General features: G+C 54.3%; 1 protein-coding gene across 6 annotated transcripts in view; it reads left to right on the top strand.

Moving 5' to 3' along the window:
• LOC1271927 (low-density lipoprotein receptor-related protein 2) overlaps positions 1–16,469 on the top strand; it is a 52,052-nt gene that overhangs the window by 26,782 nt on the left and 8,801 nt on the right. For all 6 annotated transcript variants that reach the window (XM_061658483.1, XM_061658514.1, XM_061658491.1 and 3 more), the window contains 6 exons: positions 1,612–1,755; positions 1,821–1,952; positions 4,483–4,755; positions 4,852–5,106; positions 5,186–7,498; positions 9,871–15,731. In XM_061658483.1, the coding sequence (XP_061514467.1) occupies positions 1,612–1,755; positions 1,821–1,952; positions 4,483–4,755; positions 4,852–5,106; positions 5,186–7,498; positions 9,871–15,731 (8,978 nt within the window). The remainder of the gene's footprint in view (positions 1–1,611; positions 1,756–1,820; positions 1,953–4,482; positions 4,756–4,851; positions 5,107–5,185; positions 7,499–9,870; positions 15,732–16,469) is intronic.

The raw sequence follows: 16,469 nt of genomic DNA, 5'->3' as shown, positions 1-16,469 counted from the left end.
AATGGCGCATCATTCTCGAAACAAACTCAATTCTCCTTCTAGCAGTAGGAGATGTTGGAATCTCAACCAGAGACCAGCAATAAAGAGAAAAAAAACAACAACAAAACCAACAACTCCGCTAACTACGAGCAACAACAAAAAACACACGTACAAGTACTCGCCTCATTCGATACACAGGTTGCAGAGTTGAATTTCGCACGTTCCGTTCCCCGGAGCCCGTGATTTAACCTTCGCGCCCGGGCATCAGATGTTCGGGCATCAGAACCTGTGCGAATTCATTCTCAGCACACTGCAGCCTGAAGCAGTGTGGGTCGGTGTTTTTTTTTTGTGTATACCGTCAGGTGATTGCGATGCGATTGGCTGCGATTTGGACAGGCGGCGAGACAGCGCTCCTGCACTCCCAACGCAAAGGTGAATGATTGGTTGATGTTTTGCTTTTGTTTTTTTTTGTTTGCTAGACTTTATGGCTTGCTTTTGTCCGTACCTGCTAATGGTCAAATTGCATCACGTCCGGGTCGTAAAGCGCGTGTGATACTAGCCCGCATTTGTGTGTGTGTGTGTGTGTGCCTGTTCGATGTGAATTTCCCAGAGTTTCAATGGCTCAAACATGGCTTCCAGTCGCGCGATCGGAATGCACACGTGGATGGGGAACTTGGGACTGATTTGGGGTTCTCAGCGGGCAGAGCGCACGGCTTGAATGCGCATAACAACCTTTTGCTTCTTGTTTGCTTTTCTCTCTCTCTCTCTCTCTACAAAACCACCTTACCTCGTGTGTGTCCCAAAGTTCCCAGAGGTGCCGGCGGTAGAAAGATGTACGTAACATCTCGCGGGCTAGTACAAGTCAGCCCCGTATTCCCCATTCCGGAACGTTCGGGTAAAAAAAAAAAAAGAAGAAGCGCTCGAAGCATCCCATCATCATCCTACACAATGCAAACTGTAATGATAGCAGCAGCAGCAGGTTCTAATAAGCACAATAGAAAACGATCAAAAGTGACAACGAACCTGCACGTACACGTGGCTGATGATGACGCGGGCGAGAACGAACGCGGCAGCGTTGGGAATGGACCCCGCCGTACACGCAAACTTTTGTAAACCCTCCTCGAATGCGTGCCTGTATGTGTGTGTGTGTATGTTTGTGGATGAACTTTATCCGACCGCAGCGAACTGTAACAATAGCGTTATTCACATTAGCTTCATCATCATTATCATCATCATCATCATGATCGTCGTCGTCGCGCAGTTGTTGTCGTCGTTCGTCGTCGTACGGTCATTATTATGGGCCGAGATTCGAGCGGACAAGATGCGGCGGAAGATCAGGCGGAATCTACCATCAATCAATGCTTATTTACGGGACGGGCGCACACACTCACACACAGTAGAAGCCAGGGGAGGGCCCCCGAGCAATATCCGGCCCCGAGAACCGTGGGGAAACATTTCGGAGGTTAGCCGTCTAGCGGGAAACGCGGGATCGCAATTTGCGCTCGTGCGGGGAGGTCCCTTGGCTGTTACCTTTTTTTTTTTGTGCCTGAATCTGCACTCGTCATGCTGTTATTAATTATCTATCCATCTCTTTTTCTCGTTTTTCCCTTCTCTCTCTCTCTCTCTCTCCAGGTGGCAGTATATTTAGTAATGAAACAGACGTGCCATGTCCGTTCGGAACGTTCAAGTGCCCCGAGGGAAAGTGTATACCGCAGACGTCGGTCTGCAACTATCAGAAGGACTGCGATAAGGGCGAGGACGAGCTGAACCATTGTCGTAAGTAGTGCTGGAGTGGCCGGGATAGGCCTATCTCATTCTATCACTATCTATCTCTCTCTCAGCGCCGCCCGAGTGCGAACCGGGACAGATCAGCTGCGGTCAGTACGTGTTTAACAAGACGTACTGCATTCCACCCCACTACAAGTGCGACATGACGATCGATTGTGTCGACGGTACGGACGAATCCGACTGCAGTAAGTATCCTTGTGGGGGAGTAAGAGGGGGGGGGGGGCGGGGGGGAGGGGTGCAACTGTTGGGACAGCAGGTTGGGATGAGGTCAGCGTTTGGCACGAATCGGCGTGCTAGCGTACGTGACTGGGCTCTTGGTCCAGCGGGTGACTCCCCAGAGATCTGTTGCTGTTGAAGCAAAGGCTACGTTGCAGCAAAAATATTAACTAGCCAGAGCTAGTCAGTTGTAACAGTATGATCAAATGAACGCAGGAGATCAAAGTTATAAACAAATTGCCATTAGTTACTCACAAAGCAAGTAGTTAGCAAGAATTGGACATTAGCATAATGGGATAATTTTAGAGCATCAGGTGAAAAAAAAACACACACACCCCAAGCCACTATATTCTAGCTATAATCCGAGTTTATTACATCTATGACGACACTCGCTAGCAATGTTCGATTGTCCAGGGTGAACAATGTTTGCGCAAATGGTAGATTGTACCACTGCCCACTAGAAGGCAAGGGAAGGACGTAGGGTGGGAGGCGTAAGAACACGACGATTAAGTTACGAAAGCATCCAGACGGCAGACGGACTCCCTTGACGTTGTAACATCCGTTGTACCGTACACAAGCAAACAAATCGAGCTGCTAATTACTTCTACCTTCGGGCTTTTATTCGCTTTTTATGCATTTTTTGCTTAGATTGAACAGAAATTTACACCTACTGCATTGATAGTTTGCCTGTATGATGATAAACAGTTTCAGTTGATGGTAAAATCAAAGAATGGGACGAGCGTTCTCCAATTCGACAGACTTCTCCAATTCGACAGAGTTGAACACGCTAAAGTCCCGGGTAAGGGTTCAAAATTGCAATCAATTTTGGCTCAAAATCCTGATAAAAACTACATATTTTTTTTTACAAAATAAGCATATTTCTTGATTCTGTTTGAACAAAAACCGTTTACAATACACACATTTTAGATGTACTCTAGACAGAGGAATTTGATATGGCCCGCTAGGATAATGCAGGAATTAAAAAGATGCGATCGATAATTGGGGCCCTTCACGATTCTAGTCAGTTTTTTGTATGGAGTTTGACAGTTGGAGGCTGAAATCATGTAAACACTCCATACAAAATCACACATAAAACTAGCCTGCAATTTTCAGTCTAAATTATTCTAGCCTCATAGCTAGAATTAGATTTGAGTAACTGCTCGAAAAATGGCAAAACAAGTTGGTGTTTACATCCATCCCAATGTGCATTAAAGAGATCTGGTAATGGAATCAAAGTGTTTGTAGTCTAGATGGCCTCATAGCATGTTTTTTATAACCAAATTTGAATATCACATTTCAACAGGACTTTTGTTCAAACAAGCTTTCTAGAGGCTTGCGGAATACTCAAAACACTCTTAAAATCTTCATTCAGCCTTCTAAATTCATACCCATTGGGACAAGCCAACCTGTTTATTATACCCATTTAGATAGCTGCTCGAAAACTGCTATACAATGCAAACAGCTGACAGGCTGAAATTTCAGCCTACGAACTTGAAACGGAAAAGGCCCCATTGTTAGGTTCTTTTGATGATTGAAGGACCAATCCTCGTTCCTTGGTGCGAAAAATGTGTACGAAAAATCAATATATTGAAGAATCCATTCTATTCTACACACTGACAATCAGTTCAGCTAGATTTTTGTTGAAAATTCCAATCGTTAATTCAAATCACTCAGCCAGGCGATATGAGCAACCACTCGACAGAATGGTATGTTGCAGGCGTTGTCACGCTAAGCCCTTAAGGCTCTTATTTTTTACAGTGTGTCCAAATGATAGTTGTCTATGGCATCAACTTTAGTCTCTCAGATATCCAATTTTGGTACACGAACTTTCAAAACTGTTTTTACTTGTTTTTTCCCCTCAAAATTATTGAATTTAAGTCGCATGATGATGAATAATGCAATCAGTAGAAAATCAAAAACTACAATCGTCATATAGATTTCGAAAGTTTCGGTGGTGTCTGCTAAGTCGCCGAAACGGTGTGTAACAATTGATACAAATTAATTAGTTTTTTCATTAAAAATATTAAGTTACATACTTTGTTGAACACAGCAAAGTTTTCATAAATCTGCTGAAATACCTTGTGAATTTATTATGATTTCTACTACAGTCAAACACTGTTGATTTGTCAAACAGACAAAACCAGGTACGTTAGAGGCAAGCATTGATGCACATCGATGTCAAAAATTGATGCCTCAGACTCTAAATGTACCGGCAACGACTCACAAAATCAAGAACTAGACTCACTTAGATATCTTAAAAGCTATTGTGAGTGAACTGCTGAGTTGAAGTGGAGAGTTACAAGGTTGCCCGATGGTATTTTGGTTTCTTTCCCAAACATTTTTGGATGCTTCTCATATTTGTTTGTATTCCGCAATTTATTGACCGTTGAGCAGATTTAGTTTTCCAATCATTTATATTTGATGTGCTATGAAACGGTACTAATGAATCCTTACTCCACCTACCTTGTTTCTCTCCACCCTCCCCCCCCCCCCTCCCAGCGTACCGCAAGTGCCAAACGGACGACATCCGGTGCGGTGCACCGTCGCTCGGCGTCTCGCTGAACGGGCGCGTGGCGGAGATCTGTGTGCCAAAGGAGAAGCGCTGCGACGGCTACCTGGACTGCCGGACGGGCAAGGACGAGGAGGGCTGCCCGGGCACGGCCTGCCGGCTCGATCAGTTCCGGTGCGCCAACGGGGTGCGCTGCATCGATACGGCGCTGAAGTGCAACCACAAGAACGACTGTGGCGACAACTCGGACGAGGTGGGCTGCAGTAAGTATTTGTTTTTTGTTTTTTTTTTTTTTGGGGCACTTTGGAGGGCAAATGGATGTGACGTAATGTGACACCTGGTTTTTTTTTTTTTTGCAGATTTCCCACCCTGCCACGGTGGCCAGTTCCGCTGTGCAAATGCGCTGTGCATACCGGCCACGTTCCACTGCGACGGCTACCACGACTGCTCGGACGAGAGCGACGAGGCGAACTGTACCGCGATCGCCTGCCCGGACAACAAGTTCCTGTGCCCGCGGGGCGGCCCGAACGGCCAGGCCAAGTGCATTGTCAAGTCGAAGCTGTGCGACGGCAAGCGTGACTGCGACGATGGCACGGACGAGGAAACGGCTTGCTGTAAGTGTTGGGTTTGCTTTCCCTTTTTTTTGGGAATCATTTAATTGATTTCTTTTCCTTTCATGCTCTCTCTTTGCAGCAACCACGTCCTGTCCGGCGCTGGGCTGCGAGCACAAGTGTGGCCCGTCGCTGACGGGCGGCGTGTGCTACTGCCCGGCCGGGCGCACCCTCTCCCCGGACAATCGGACCTGCGCCGACCTGGACGAGTGTACCGTGTGGGGCCACTGCGACCAGCTCTGCACCAACACGGACGGGTCGTTCTCGTGCGCGTGCGCCACCGGCTACACGCTGATGGAGAAGACGCGCTGCGTCGCCCCGACCGCCAGCAGCCTGGAGCTGTTCTTTGCGTACGATCGCGCCATCCTGCGCATGAGCGCGCACGGGCAGGACTCGCGCATCATCGCGAACGCGACCGGCGCCAGCGGCCTTTCCTATCACTACGCGAAGAATCTGCTCTACTGGTCGGACATCAAGACGCGCAAGGTGCAGTCGCAGGTGCTGGTGGACGGTGGGTTCGGCGGGCACGACTTCACGCTGCCGGGCACGTGGGCCCCGGTCGCGATCGCGATCGACTGGGTCGGGGACAAGCTGTACGTGGCCGACCTGGTCGGCCAGAAGGTGGACGTATTCGAGCTGGACGGCCGGTGGCACGCGGTCGTGCTCGGCTCGAACCTGACCAGCCCGGCCGATCTGGCGCTCGACCCGACGGCGGGCCTGATGTTCGTGGCGGACGGTAGCCACGTGCTGCGCGCCCACATGGACGGTACGCACGCGAAGTCGATCGTGTCGGAGGCGGCGTACAAAGCGTCCGGCGTGGCGGTGGACGTGATCGCGCGGCGCGTCTTCTGGTGCGACTCGCTGCTCGACTACATCGAGTCGGTCAGCTACGAGGGCGAGCGGCGCGTGATGATACTGCGCGGCCAGCAGGTGCCGAGCCCGTCCCGGCTCGCGCTGTTCGAGAATCGCGTGTTCTGGTCGGACGCGACCAAGCAGGGCATCATGTCGGTGGACCGGTTCGAGGGCTCGTCCAGCATACAGTCGATCTTCAAGGCGAAGGATATCCGGGAGCCGCGCGCCCTGATTGCGGTGCATCCGCTCACGCAGCCGAAGGTGTCGAACCCGTGCGGCAGCAACAACGGCGGCTGCTCGCAGATGTGCGTCGTGACGGCGGTGCAGGGAGCGCCGTCCGGGCTGGGGTACCGGTGCGCCTGCCACACCGGCTGGCAGCTGTCGAAGGATCTGATGAACTGCCACCTGGTGCGCCAGTTCCTGATGTACTCGCAGCAGCGCTTCATCAAGGGCAAGGTGCTCGATCCGGTCATCGAAGGGTTTAGCGACGCGATACTGCCGGTCGTGTCGCGGCGGGCCCGCTTCGTCGGCCTGGACTTTGACGCGGTGGACGAGCACATCTACTACTCGGACGTGCTGCAGGACGTGATCTACCGGGTGCACCGCAACGGCACTGGGCGGGAAATCGTGCTCGCGTCCCAGAACGAGGGCGTCGAGGGGCTGGCCGTCGACTGGGTGTCGAAGAATCTGTACTACATCGACAGCCGCAAGGGCACGCTGAACGTGCTGTCGACGCGCAACACGAGCTACCGGCGCACGCTGCTGAAGAATCTGAAGCGACCGCGCGCGATCGTGGTGCACCCGAACCGGGGCTACATCTACTTCTCCGAGTGGGACCGGCCGGCCAACATTAGCCGGGCGAACGCGGACGGCAGCGGGCTGATCGTGTTCCGCAACCTGACGCTCGGCTGGCCGAACGGGCTGTCGATCGACTTCCGGGAGGACCGGGTGTACTGGTGCGACGCGCTGCTGGACCACGTGCAGCACGCCAACCTGGACGGGACGGACGTGCGCACGGTGAACTCGCGCCTGATCCGGCACCCGTTCTCGATCGTGATACACGAGGAGTGGATGTACATTACCGACTGGCGGCTGGATGCGATCGTGCGGCTGAACAAGCTGAACGGCGAGCAGGAGGAGATAATGGTGCGCGAGCCGCAGACGAACCGGCTGTACGGCGTGAAGGTGTACAGCCACGGGGTGCAGAGCATCGACGCGAGCCAACCGTGCGGCGTCAACAATGGCGGCTGCGAGAAGCTGTGCTTTGCGCTGCCGAGGAACGACACGGAGGATGCGGCGGCGGCGAGCGCGGGCGGACCGACCAGCCCGCGGCTGGTCGTCAAGTGCGGCTGCCCGTACGGCGAGCGGCTCGGGGACGATGGGCGCAGCTGTCTGTCCGACCCGAACGCGGAACCGCCGGTCCAGGCGTGCCCGAACACGTGGGACTTTACCTGCAACAATCAGCGCTGCATACCGAAGTCGTGGATCTGCGACGGCGACGACGACTGTCTGGACAACTCGGACGAGGAGCAGAACTGTACCAGTGAGTAGTCTTTGCAATTCAATGCTTGAATGCTTAAATGTTTAATATTGAAAGACATATCTTGATTTTTGGTAAATATTTGGCAGTAGGTCATTAGTAGGCCGGATCTCATTAAACTGAGCATTGTGATGCGACATCTCGTCCGGTATGATTGGAAATTCCAAAACAGACATAAGCTAGTGATGTCCACATTGATTCAGAACGAGTGCCTAGAGAAAGAATTGCACTAAATGAATTCAATCAAATCATCGAAAGGAGTTCATTTGAGTCTTGAACTCTATTATGATTCTGATGAAATCCCCTAGCGCCTGGACTCGTAACTCACTCAACACAGTTAAGCTGTTGCGAGTCAACCGATTCACTCAAGAGCTAACTCTCGATGGGTGAAATTAACTGAGAGTTAAATTAAGAACTCACGAATAGTTTATTCAACTCCTTTACAATAGAACTCTCTAGGAACTGATACACTTGTGACAAGTTCGCTACACATAACATCTTTTTTCCACACATAACGCAAAATTTGGTTTCAATACTGTTCCCACCTTGTGAGGCAGAACAGAAGTGGAACAAGGGAACTCAGCTGAGAGTCAATTACTTTTGCTGAGTGCCCCTATCATTTTCAGTGAGAGCAAAGGAAGTGGAGCACATTCATATCCTCCGTCTACAAATGTAGGTATTGGAAATTTTATGTGTAGGAAACGAGTCACAAGTGTATCAGTTCCCATTTAACACGGTTCATCAGAAGCGAGTCAAACGATTCATTCAAGAGTTAACTAGATATGAGCGATCAAATGAGAGTAAAATTAAGTAACCACGATTATTTCATACAACTTCATTTAACAGTAACCACGAATAGTTCTTTTTTTTTAACTTGCTGTGTCTGAACTGGTAACTTATTCCCATTTCAATGACATATACGTCAGTGATTTCATGACACTCGTGACACTGGGAATTAAAGCATATAACACATGTTTTTGAGAGTTTAATCTCGATTATTTTTTTTTTACTATTCAGTTGTTTCCCAGTCACTCAGGCATAGTAAATTTTCTTGACTCTTGAGACTGTTGATAAATTTAACTCGCTCTTCTAGCACATTCAATCTGGTAAAGCTTAGGTCACGGGGCCACGGGGCTTTCTCAAACTGAGAAAACATTCTCAAGCACTCATTTAAGCACTCAAAGATTCTCAAACCGATTTTGTGCCGATTCGACAAACGTTGAGAACGTAGGTTTCTCAAAAGCACTCATGAGTGCTTGTGAAAATGAGCGTTGAGAAACCCCATGGCCCCGCGGCCTAACGCCACTCAGTGGTTCAATTCCTATCATTAGATGAAATTATTTTCACAAAAAAAATATTTAAAATCAATTTTAGCCCGATTTAAGATGGACGTGGCACATAACAAAAACTCACTCTCCTCAGAGTCTTTGTATTAATTTCAGTTATCTGTTATTCCTGTAAAAAAAAACAATCTAATACTCGACTCATTTGACTCACTTTTTGTAGTTGAATATTCAAGTGATTGACGCCGTTCAAAGAACTATTGTAGGGTTCTCCAAGTCACTTTCAGATGTGGTTAATATTATTCACCACCTCCAAGAAGTTTTTCAACAGCTGTCAAATGGTGTATTTGCATAATAAAAAAAATTCAGTTTATTCACAATGATTTTCAACACACCACAAAGAACTGTCAAACTCAATTCAGCTTGAGACGTATTGAAAATCGTGTGGAACACCTGAAACATTATTGTGATGTAAGTACAACATTTGACAGCTGTTGAAAAACATCTCGCAATCAATTAAAAATTGTCACACATTGGACAATTCGAAGACATTGGAAATTCAATTCGGAAAACCCCGTATCTTCTTACTTCTTCTTCTACTCTGCTACACTACATATAGATGTGCGCACTACTGTGCAAGATACAAACGAGTTAAAGCGTACAAATGAACGCATTCGAGCGATTCAACTCAGCACTCTTAATAATGTGACTCTTTTAAAAATCATCACTCATCACTCTTTTTTATGAATCTCTCTTTCGAAGCTCTAATTCACAACCAGTTAGGATTAAAAAAAGAGTGTGAGTGATTTGAGTTACAAAAGAGTGAGTCCGCGAGAAGTGTGAGTGAGTTAAATCACAATAAAGTAGTCAATGACATCAAATCGTACGTTTTTCGTCTATGAATCTTAAAAGAATCTCTCATTAACTCTGATTCTGCTCACTGAAAAGAGTGACTCTTTGCTCTAATGCTAATGATTGTTTGTCTCTAAGTGTATGTCTTGTCAGGTTCTTGCAGTGAATGAGTTGTTGGCGAATGGTCTTGGGCTAATCTCAATGTTTTCCTCAATTCTTTCCTCTATCTCCGCTGCACAGAGCCGACGTGCGGCACGAACGAGTTCCAGTGCAAGTCGGGCCGGTGCATACCGCTCAACTTCCGGTGCGACCAGGAGAACGACTGCGGCGACCATTCGGACGAGTTCGAGTGCGGCAACGTGACGTGCGCTGCGTCCCAGTTCGCGTGCGAGAACGGCCGCTGCATCCCGAACATCTGGAAGTGCGACAGCGAGAACGACTGCGGCGACGGGTCGGACGAGGGACCGTTCTGCGCCGAGAAGACGTGCGCCTACTTCCAGTTCACCTGCCCCCGGACGGGGCACTGCATCCCGCAGAGCTGGGTGTGCGACGGCGACGACGACTGCTTCGACAAGCAGGATGAGAAGGACTGCCCGCCGATCACCTGCCTGGCGAACCAGTTCAAGTGTGCCGATCTGCGCCAGTGCGTGGAGGAGCCGTACAAGTGCGACGGCATACCGGACTGCAACGACGGCAGCGACGAGCTCGGGTGCCCCACGATGGAACCGAACCAGTGCAACCTGGAGAAGCACTTCCGGTGCCGGTCGTCGGGCGTCTGCATCCCGATCGCGTGGCACTGCGACGGCTCGAACGACTGCGACGACCACTCGGACGAGGAGGACTGCAGCAAGATCACCTGCCCGAACGGGTTCTACAAGTGTGCGAACGCGAAGTGCGTGTTCAAGGCGTACATCTGCGACGGCAAGGACGACTGTGGCGACGGGTCGGACGAGAGTGTGGAGCATGCGTGCGTGACGCCGCCGCAACGGTGCGCCCACGGCCAGTGGGCCTGCCCGGGCGTGACGGAGCGCTGCGTCAACCTGACCTCGGTGTGCGACGACGTGCCGGACTGCCCGAACGGGGCGGACGAGGGGCTCGGTTGCGATCTGGCCCAGTGCCAGCACCAGACGGGCCTGTGCTCGAACGGGTGCCAGAAGACGCCGCTCGGCGCCCTGTGCATCTGTCCGCCGGGCGAGGAGCTGGCGCCGGACAACTTCACCTGCAAGGATCTGAACGAGTGCGACCCGCCCGGCCTGTGCTCGCAGCGCTGCACCAACACGAAGGGCTCGTACTTCTGCTCCTGCGTGGACGGGTACGTGCTCGAGCCGAACAAGCACACGTGCAAGGCGGTGAACCATCCGGCCGCCTTCCTGATCATCTCGAACCGGCACTCGATCCTGGTGGCCGACCTGAAGGAGCAGGGCCTCGAGCGCGTCCCGATCATCGTGGAGAACGTGGTCGCGACCGCCTCGAACATGCACACCGGCACCATCTTCTGGAGCGACATGAAGCTGAAGAAGATCTCCCGCCTCGACCGGGGCATGGAGCCGCAGGAGATCATCTCGACCGGGCTCGATCTGGTCGAGGGGCTCGCGTACGACTGGATCGGCCAGAACCTCTACTGGCTCGACAGCAAGCTGAACACGATCGAGGTGGCGCACGAGAACGGCTCGAACCGGCTGGTGCTGGTGCGGGAAAACATTACGCAGCCGCGCGGCATGTGCCTCGACCCGAGCCCGACCGCCAAGTGGCTGTTCTGGACGGACTGGGGCGAGAACCCGCGCATCGAGCGCATCGGCATGGACGGCACGATGCGGGAAACGATCGTGAGCACCAAGATCTACTGGCCGAACGGGCTGACGCTCGACGTGGCGACGCAGCGCGTCTACTTTGCCGACTCGAAGCTCGACTTTATCGACTTCTGCTACTACAACGGGACGGGCCGGCAGCAGGTGCTGGCGGCGAGCCACTATTTGCTGCATGCGCACTCGCTCTCCCTGTTCGAGGACACGCTCTACTGGACGGATCGGCAGCTGAACCGGGTGCTGTCGGCGCACAAGTACCGCGGCACGAACCAGACCGTGGTGAGCCATCTGATCTCGCAGCCGCTGTCGGTGCACGTGCACCATCCGTCGCTGCAGCCGATGTACGAGAGCCCGTGCAAGCGGGCGGCCTGCCAGCACGTCTGCCTGCTGAGCCCGTCCGAGCCGGCCGGGTATGCGTGCAAGTGCCGGCCGGGCTATCGGCTGCTGCCGGAGGGCCGCTGCACGGAGGAGGAGAACGCGTTCATCATGCTGCTGAAGGGCAACCAGATCGTGGACGTGCCGTTCAATGGGGGCGATGCGCGCTCGAGCGGCCTGATGCCGGTGGTGGGCATCGAGGGCGGCATCAGCCTGGACTACGACCGCAAGGGCGAGATGGTGTACTGGGTGCAGGGGCGCGACGAGTCGGACGATGAGAACTGCACGATCTACGCGACGCCGTACGGGGGCGGCAACAGGACCGAGTTCCTCGGCCCCGACACCGGCCTGGTGGGGGCGGCCTACACCATCGCGTTCGACTGGATCGGGCGCAACCTGTACGTGGGCAACCGGCTCGCCTCGAACATCGAGGCGATCAGCGTGGACGGGAAGGTGCGCTACCGGACGGTGGTGCTGGCGAACGACGGCAACCGGACGTCGGTGGCGAAGCCGAAGCAGCTCGCGCTCGACCCGGCCGACGGCCGCCTGTTCTGGATCGACGAGGGTGGCTTCGGCGTGCTGACGAAGGTCGCGTCGGCCGGCATGGACGGGTCGGATCCGCGCGTGCTCGACGACACGGTGCAGTTCCCCGAGTCGATCACGGTCGATGCGGAGAAGCGGCGCGTCTACTACAGCACCCGGCTGCCGCCGGCCGTCCTCTCGATCGAGTACGACGGCACCGGCCAGCGCACGATACTGAGCGAGGAGAACGCCATCTCGAAGCCGCGCGCGTTGGCCGTGCTCGAGTCGCGCCTGTACTTCCTCGACCCGACGTACGAGAAGCTGGCGCGCGTCGACCTGCCGAACGGCGACAACGCGAAGCTGATACTGGACAACGAGCCGGACCTGCGGCAGATGGTGATCTACCGCAAGCGGTCGTCGCTGCAGCACCCCTGCACGCAGAACAACGGCGGCTGCGAGCATCTCTGCCTGCCGCATGCCGGGGCGTCGCGCGTCTGCGCCTGCGGCGTCGGCTACAAGAAGGAGAACGAGGTCGCCTGCACGCCCTACAAAACGTTCGCGGTCGTGTCGCAGCTGGACGTGACGCGCGGGTTCAGCCTGCGCGACAGCACGGAGGCGATGGTGCCGATCACCGGCCCGGGCCACCACATCCTGCACGTGGACGTGCTGTACCGGGAGTCGTGGATCTACTGGGTCGAGTACAACCGGGGCCACTGGAACGGCATCTTCCGGGTGCGGCCGAACGGCACCGAGCTGCAGCACATCGTGAAGGACGGCATCGGGAGCAACGGCATCCGGGGCATCGCGATCGACTGGGTGGCGGGCAACCTGTACTTCACGAACGTGTTCCCGCACGAGAACTACGTGGAGGTGGCGTGGCTGGACGGGACGCACCGCAAGGTGCTGGTGAAGACGACGAACGATGCGCCGCGCGAGCTGGCCGTGAACCCGATCAAGCGGCTGCTCTACTGGATCGACTACGGGCAGTATCCGCGCATCGGCAAGTGCTACCTGGACGGCTCGAACTGGACGCCGGTGGTGACGTCGGGCATTTCGAACCCGCGCGACCTCACGGTGGACATGCTGACGCACGACGTGTACTGGGTCGACTCGAAGCTGGACATGATACAGAAGGTGTCGTACAGCGGGGGCCACCGGCAGGTGATACGGCGCAACCTTGCGAACCCGATGGCGCTGGCCGTCTTCCTCACGGACGTGTACTGGGTCGACCGCAATCTGGCGAGCGTGTTCCGGGCGTCCAAGTTCCCGGGCAACAGTACGCGCCCCGAGCGGCTGCGCACCAACCTGCCCAAGCTGCGCGACATCACGATCTACGACATCAACAGCCAGCCGATGGACGACGCGAACCCGTGCCTGCGGCTGGGCAACGGAGGCTGCGACCAGCTCTGCTTCGCCCTGCCGCCCGACTACAGCCAGAAGCCGAGCTTCCGGTGCGACTGTGCGGTCGGGCGGCTCGGTGCCGACGGCCGGCACTGCGAGCTCACGGACGAGTACATCATCTTCGCGACGCGCACGGAGATCCGCGCGATCGATCTCGACCCGGCCTCGACGAACGTGCCGTTCGCGCCGGTCGCCAACCTCACCAACGTGGTCGGTCTCGACTTTGACTACGCGGACAACAAGCTGTTCTTCACGCAGATCCGCCCGTGGTCGAAGATCGCGTGGCTGCGCGGGGACAAGCCGGACGCGGCCGCCATCACGCCGGTGATGACGCGCGGCATCAACCCGGAGGGCATCGCGTACGACTGGACGCAGCGCAAGATCTACTGGACGGACAGCTCGAACAACTCGATCTACGCGATGAACACGGACGGCACCGAGCTGGTGATGATAGCGCGGGTCGAGCGGCCGCGCGCGATCGTGCTCGACCCGTGCAACGGCACGCTGTACTTCACCGACTGGGGGCGGTTCGGCACGTCCGGCAAGATCTTCCGCACCACGATGGCCGGCTCGCTCAAGCGGGCCATCATCGACCGGGACCTGTCCCAGCCGTCCGGGCTCGCGATCGACTACGACGACCGGATGCTCTACTGGACCGATGCGGTGCGCGAGAAGATCGAGCGGTCGCAGCTGGACGGCCGCAACCGGGAGGTGCTGATCTCGGCCACCATCTACCCGTTCGCCATCACCGTGTTCCGCAACTACATCTACTGGACGGATCTGCAGCTGCGCGGCGTGTACCGGGCGGAAAAGCACACCGGCGCGGGCGTGCACGAGATGGTGAAGCGGCTGGAGGATTCGCCGCGCGACATCCACATCTACAGCGCGACGCGCCAGCAGTGCCAGGCGAACCCGTGCCTGCAGAACAACGGCGGGTGCGCGCAGAGCTGCCATCCGGGCGCGAACGGCAAGCCGGAGTGCAAGTGCGACGACACGACCAAGCCGGTGAACGAGGGGCGCATGTGCGCCCCGAAGAACCACACGTGCGACGCGAGCAAGTTCTACTGCCAGAACGGCAAGTGCATCTCGCGCATGTGGTCGTGCGACGGGGACGACGACTGCGGCGACGGCTCGGACGAGGACGTCAACTACTGTGCGTTCCATTCGTGCGCGGCCAACGAGTTCCGGTGCGCGAACGGCCGGTGCATCTTCAAGTCGTGGAAGTGCGACCACGAGAACGACTGCAAGGACGGGTCGGACGAGGAGGGCTGCTCGTACCCGCCGTGCGTGGATGGGGAGTTTACCTGCGCGAACGGGCGCTGCATCCCGCAGGCGCAGGTGTGCAACGGCGTGAACGACTGCAAGGACAACGGCACGTCGGACGAGACGCACGAGCGGTGCCCCACCAACACGACCTGCCCGCCGAACCACCTCAAGTGCGACCGGACGAACATCTGCGTGGAGCCGTACTGGCTGTGCGACGGCGACAACGACTGCGGGGACAACTCGGACGAGAATCCGCTGCACTGTGCGCAGCGCACCTGTCCGCAGAACAGCTTCCGCTGCCCGAACCATCGCTGCATACCGGCGACTTGGTACTGCGACGGCGACGATGACTGCGGGGACGGGGCGGACGAACCGCCGGAGTACTGCAAGTCGGAGGGCCGGACGTGCTTCGGCGATCTGTTTACGTGCGACAACGGCAACTGCATACCGCGCATCTACATCTGCGACGGCGACAACGACTGTCTGGACAACTCGGACGAGGACAACCGGCACCAGTGCAACGATCGCAAGTGCGACGAGGATACGGAGTTTACCTGCCACGAGAACAAGGCGTGGGCCCGGGCCCAGTGCATCCCGAAGAAATGGATCTGCGACGGCGACCCGGACTGTGTGGATGGGGCGGACGAGAACACCACGCTGCAGCACTGCCCGTCGCCGCAGCCTTGCGGGGAGGACATGTTTACGTGCGCGAACGGCCGATGCATCAATCAGGTAAGTGGTATCTGGCATGTCGCATGCCTGGAACGTCCGACGCTAATAACGCTTGGAATATGCAATGTTATGTGAATTGAGGATCGTTTCAAAACCAAAAGGGTCTGTCTACTTCAAAATACTAGACAATAATCTAGAATCTGTAAGACACACTTGACTTCAGCTAAACTGTGAGCTTGCCAAGATTTCTCTACTCGAAGATAACTCGAAACCAAGTACTCGAAGATCTCCTTATTTGTTGGAGAGATAAAAAACGATTTTGCAGTCTTTGGACGTATAACAGTTCAATATATGTGCTACAGACATACAGTAGACCCTCGTACAACGAACTCTTTAAGGTCGTTACACGGGTCATTCGATTGTTTGAAAGGGGCAATTACAGAGCATATAAGAGTGCTCTTACTTATCAACAACTCGTTAAAAGAGGTAATCATTATGAAGGAGATTGAATCTATTGAATCTGTTGGAATTCAAAGTGTGTTAAAGGACTACCATCGCCCTATATCACCCCAATTCAAAGACCCGCGATACAGATTCAACGGAGACATTAAACGTTGAAAGTATAGCGAGGAACAGTTTTAGCAGGTATGCTAGCCTCTGATGTTGTCCAGATATCCTCAAGAATCTCATATAGTTATGATAGGTGCTGTAGGAAAGAATGTGAGAAAAAGGGACTTAAACTTTAGGGTCATTGAATAATCAAAATTAGGGACAAAGCTCACTCAGCACCTCAGTTCT

This window comes from Anopheles gambiae, chromosome X (genome assembly GCF_943734735.2).
Source record: "Anopheles gambiae chromosome X, idAnoGambNW_F1_1, whole genome shotgun sequence".
NCBI lineage: Eukaryota > Metazoa > Arthropoda > Insecta > Diptera > Culicidae > Anopheles > Anopheles gambiae.
Note: the sequence above shows the minus strand (reverse complement) of the source record. Positions and strands in the feature narration are given on the sequence as shown.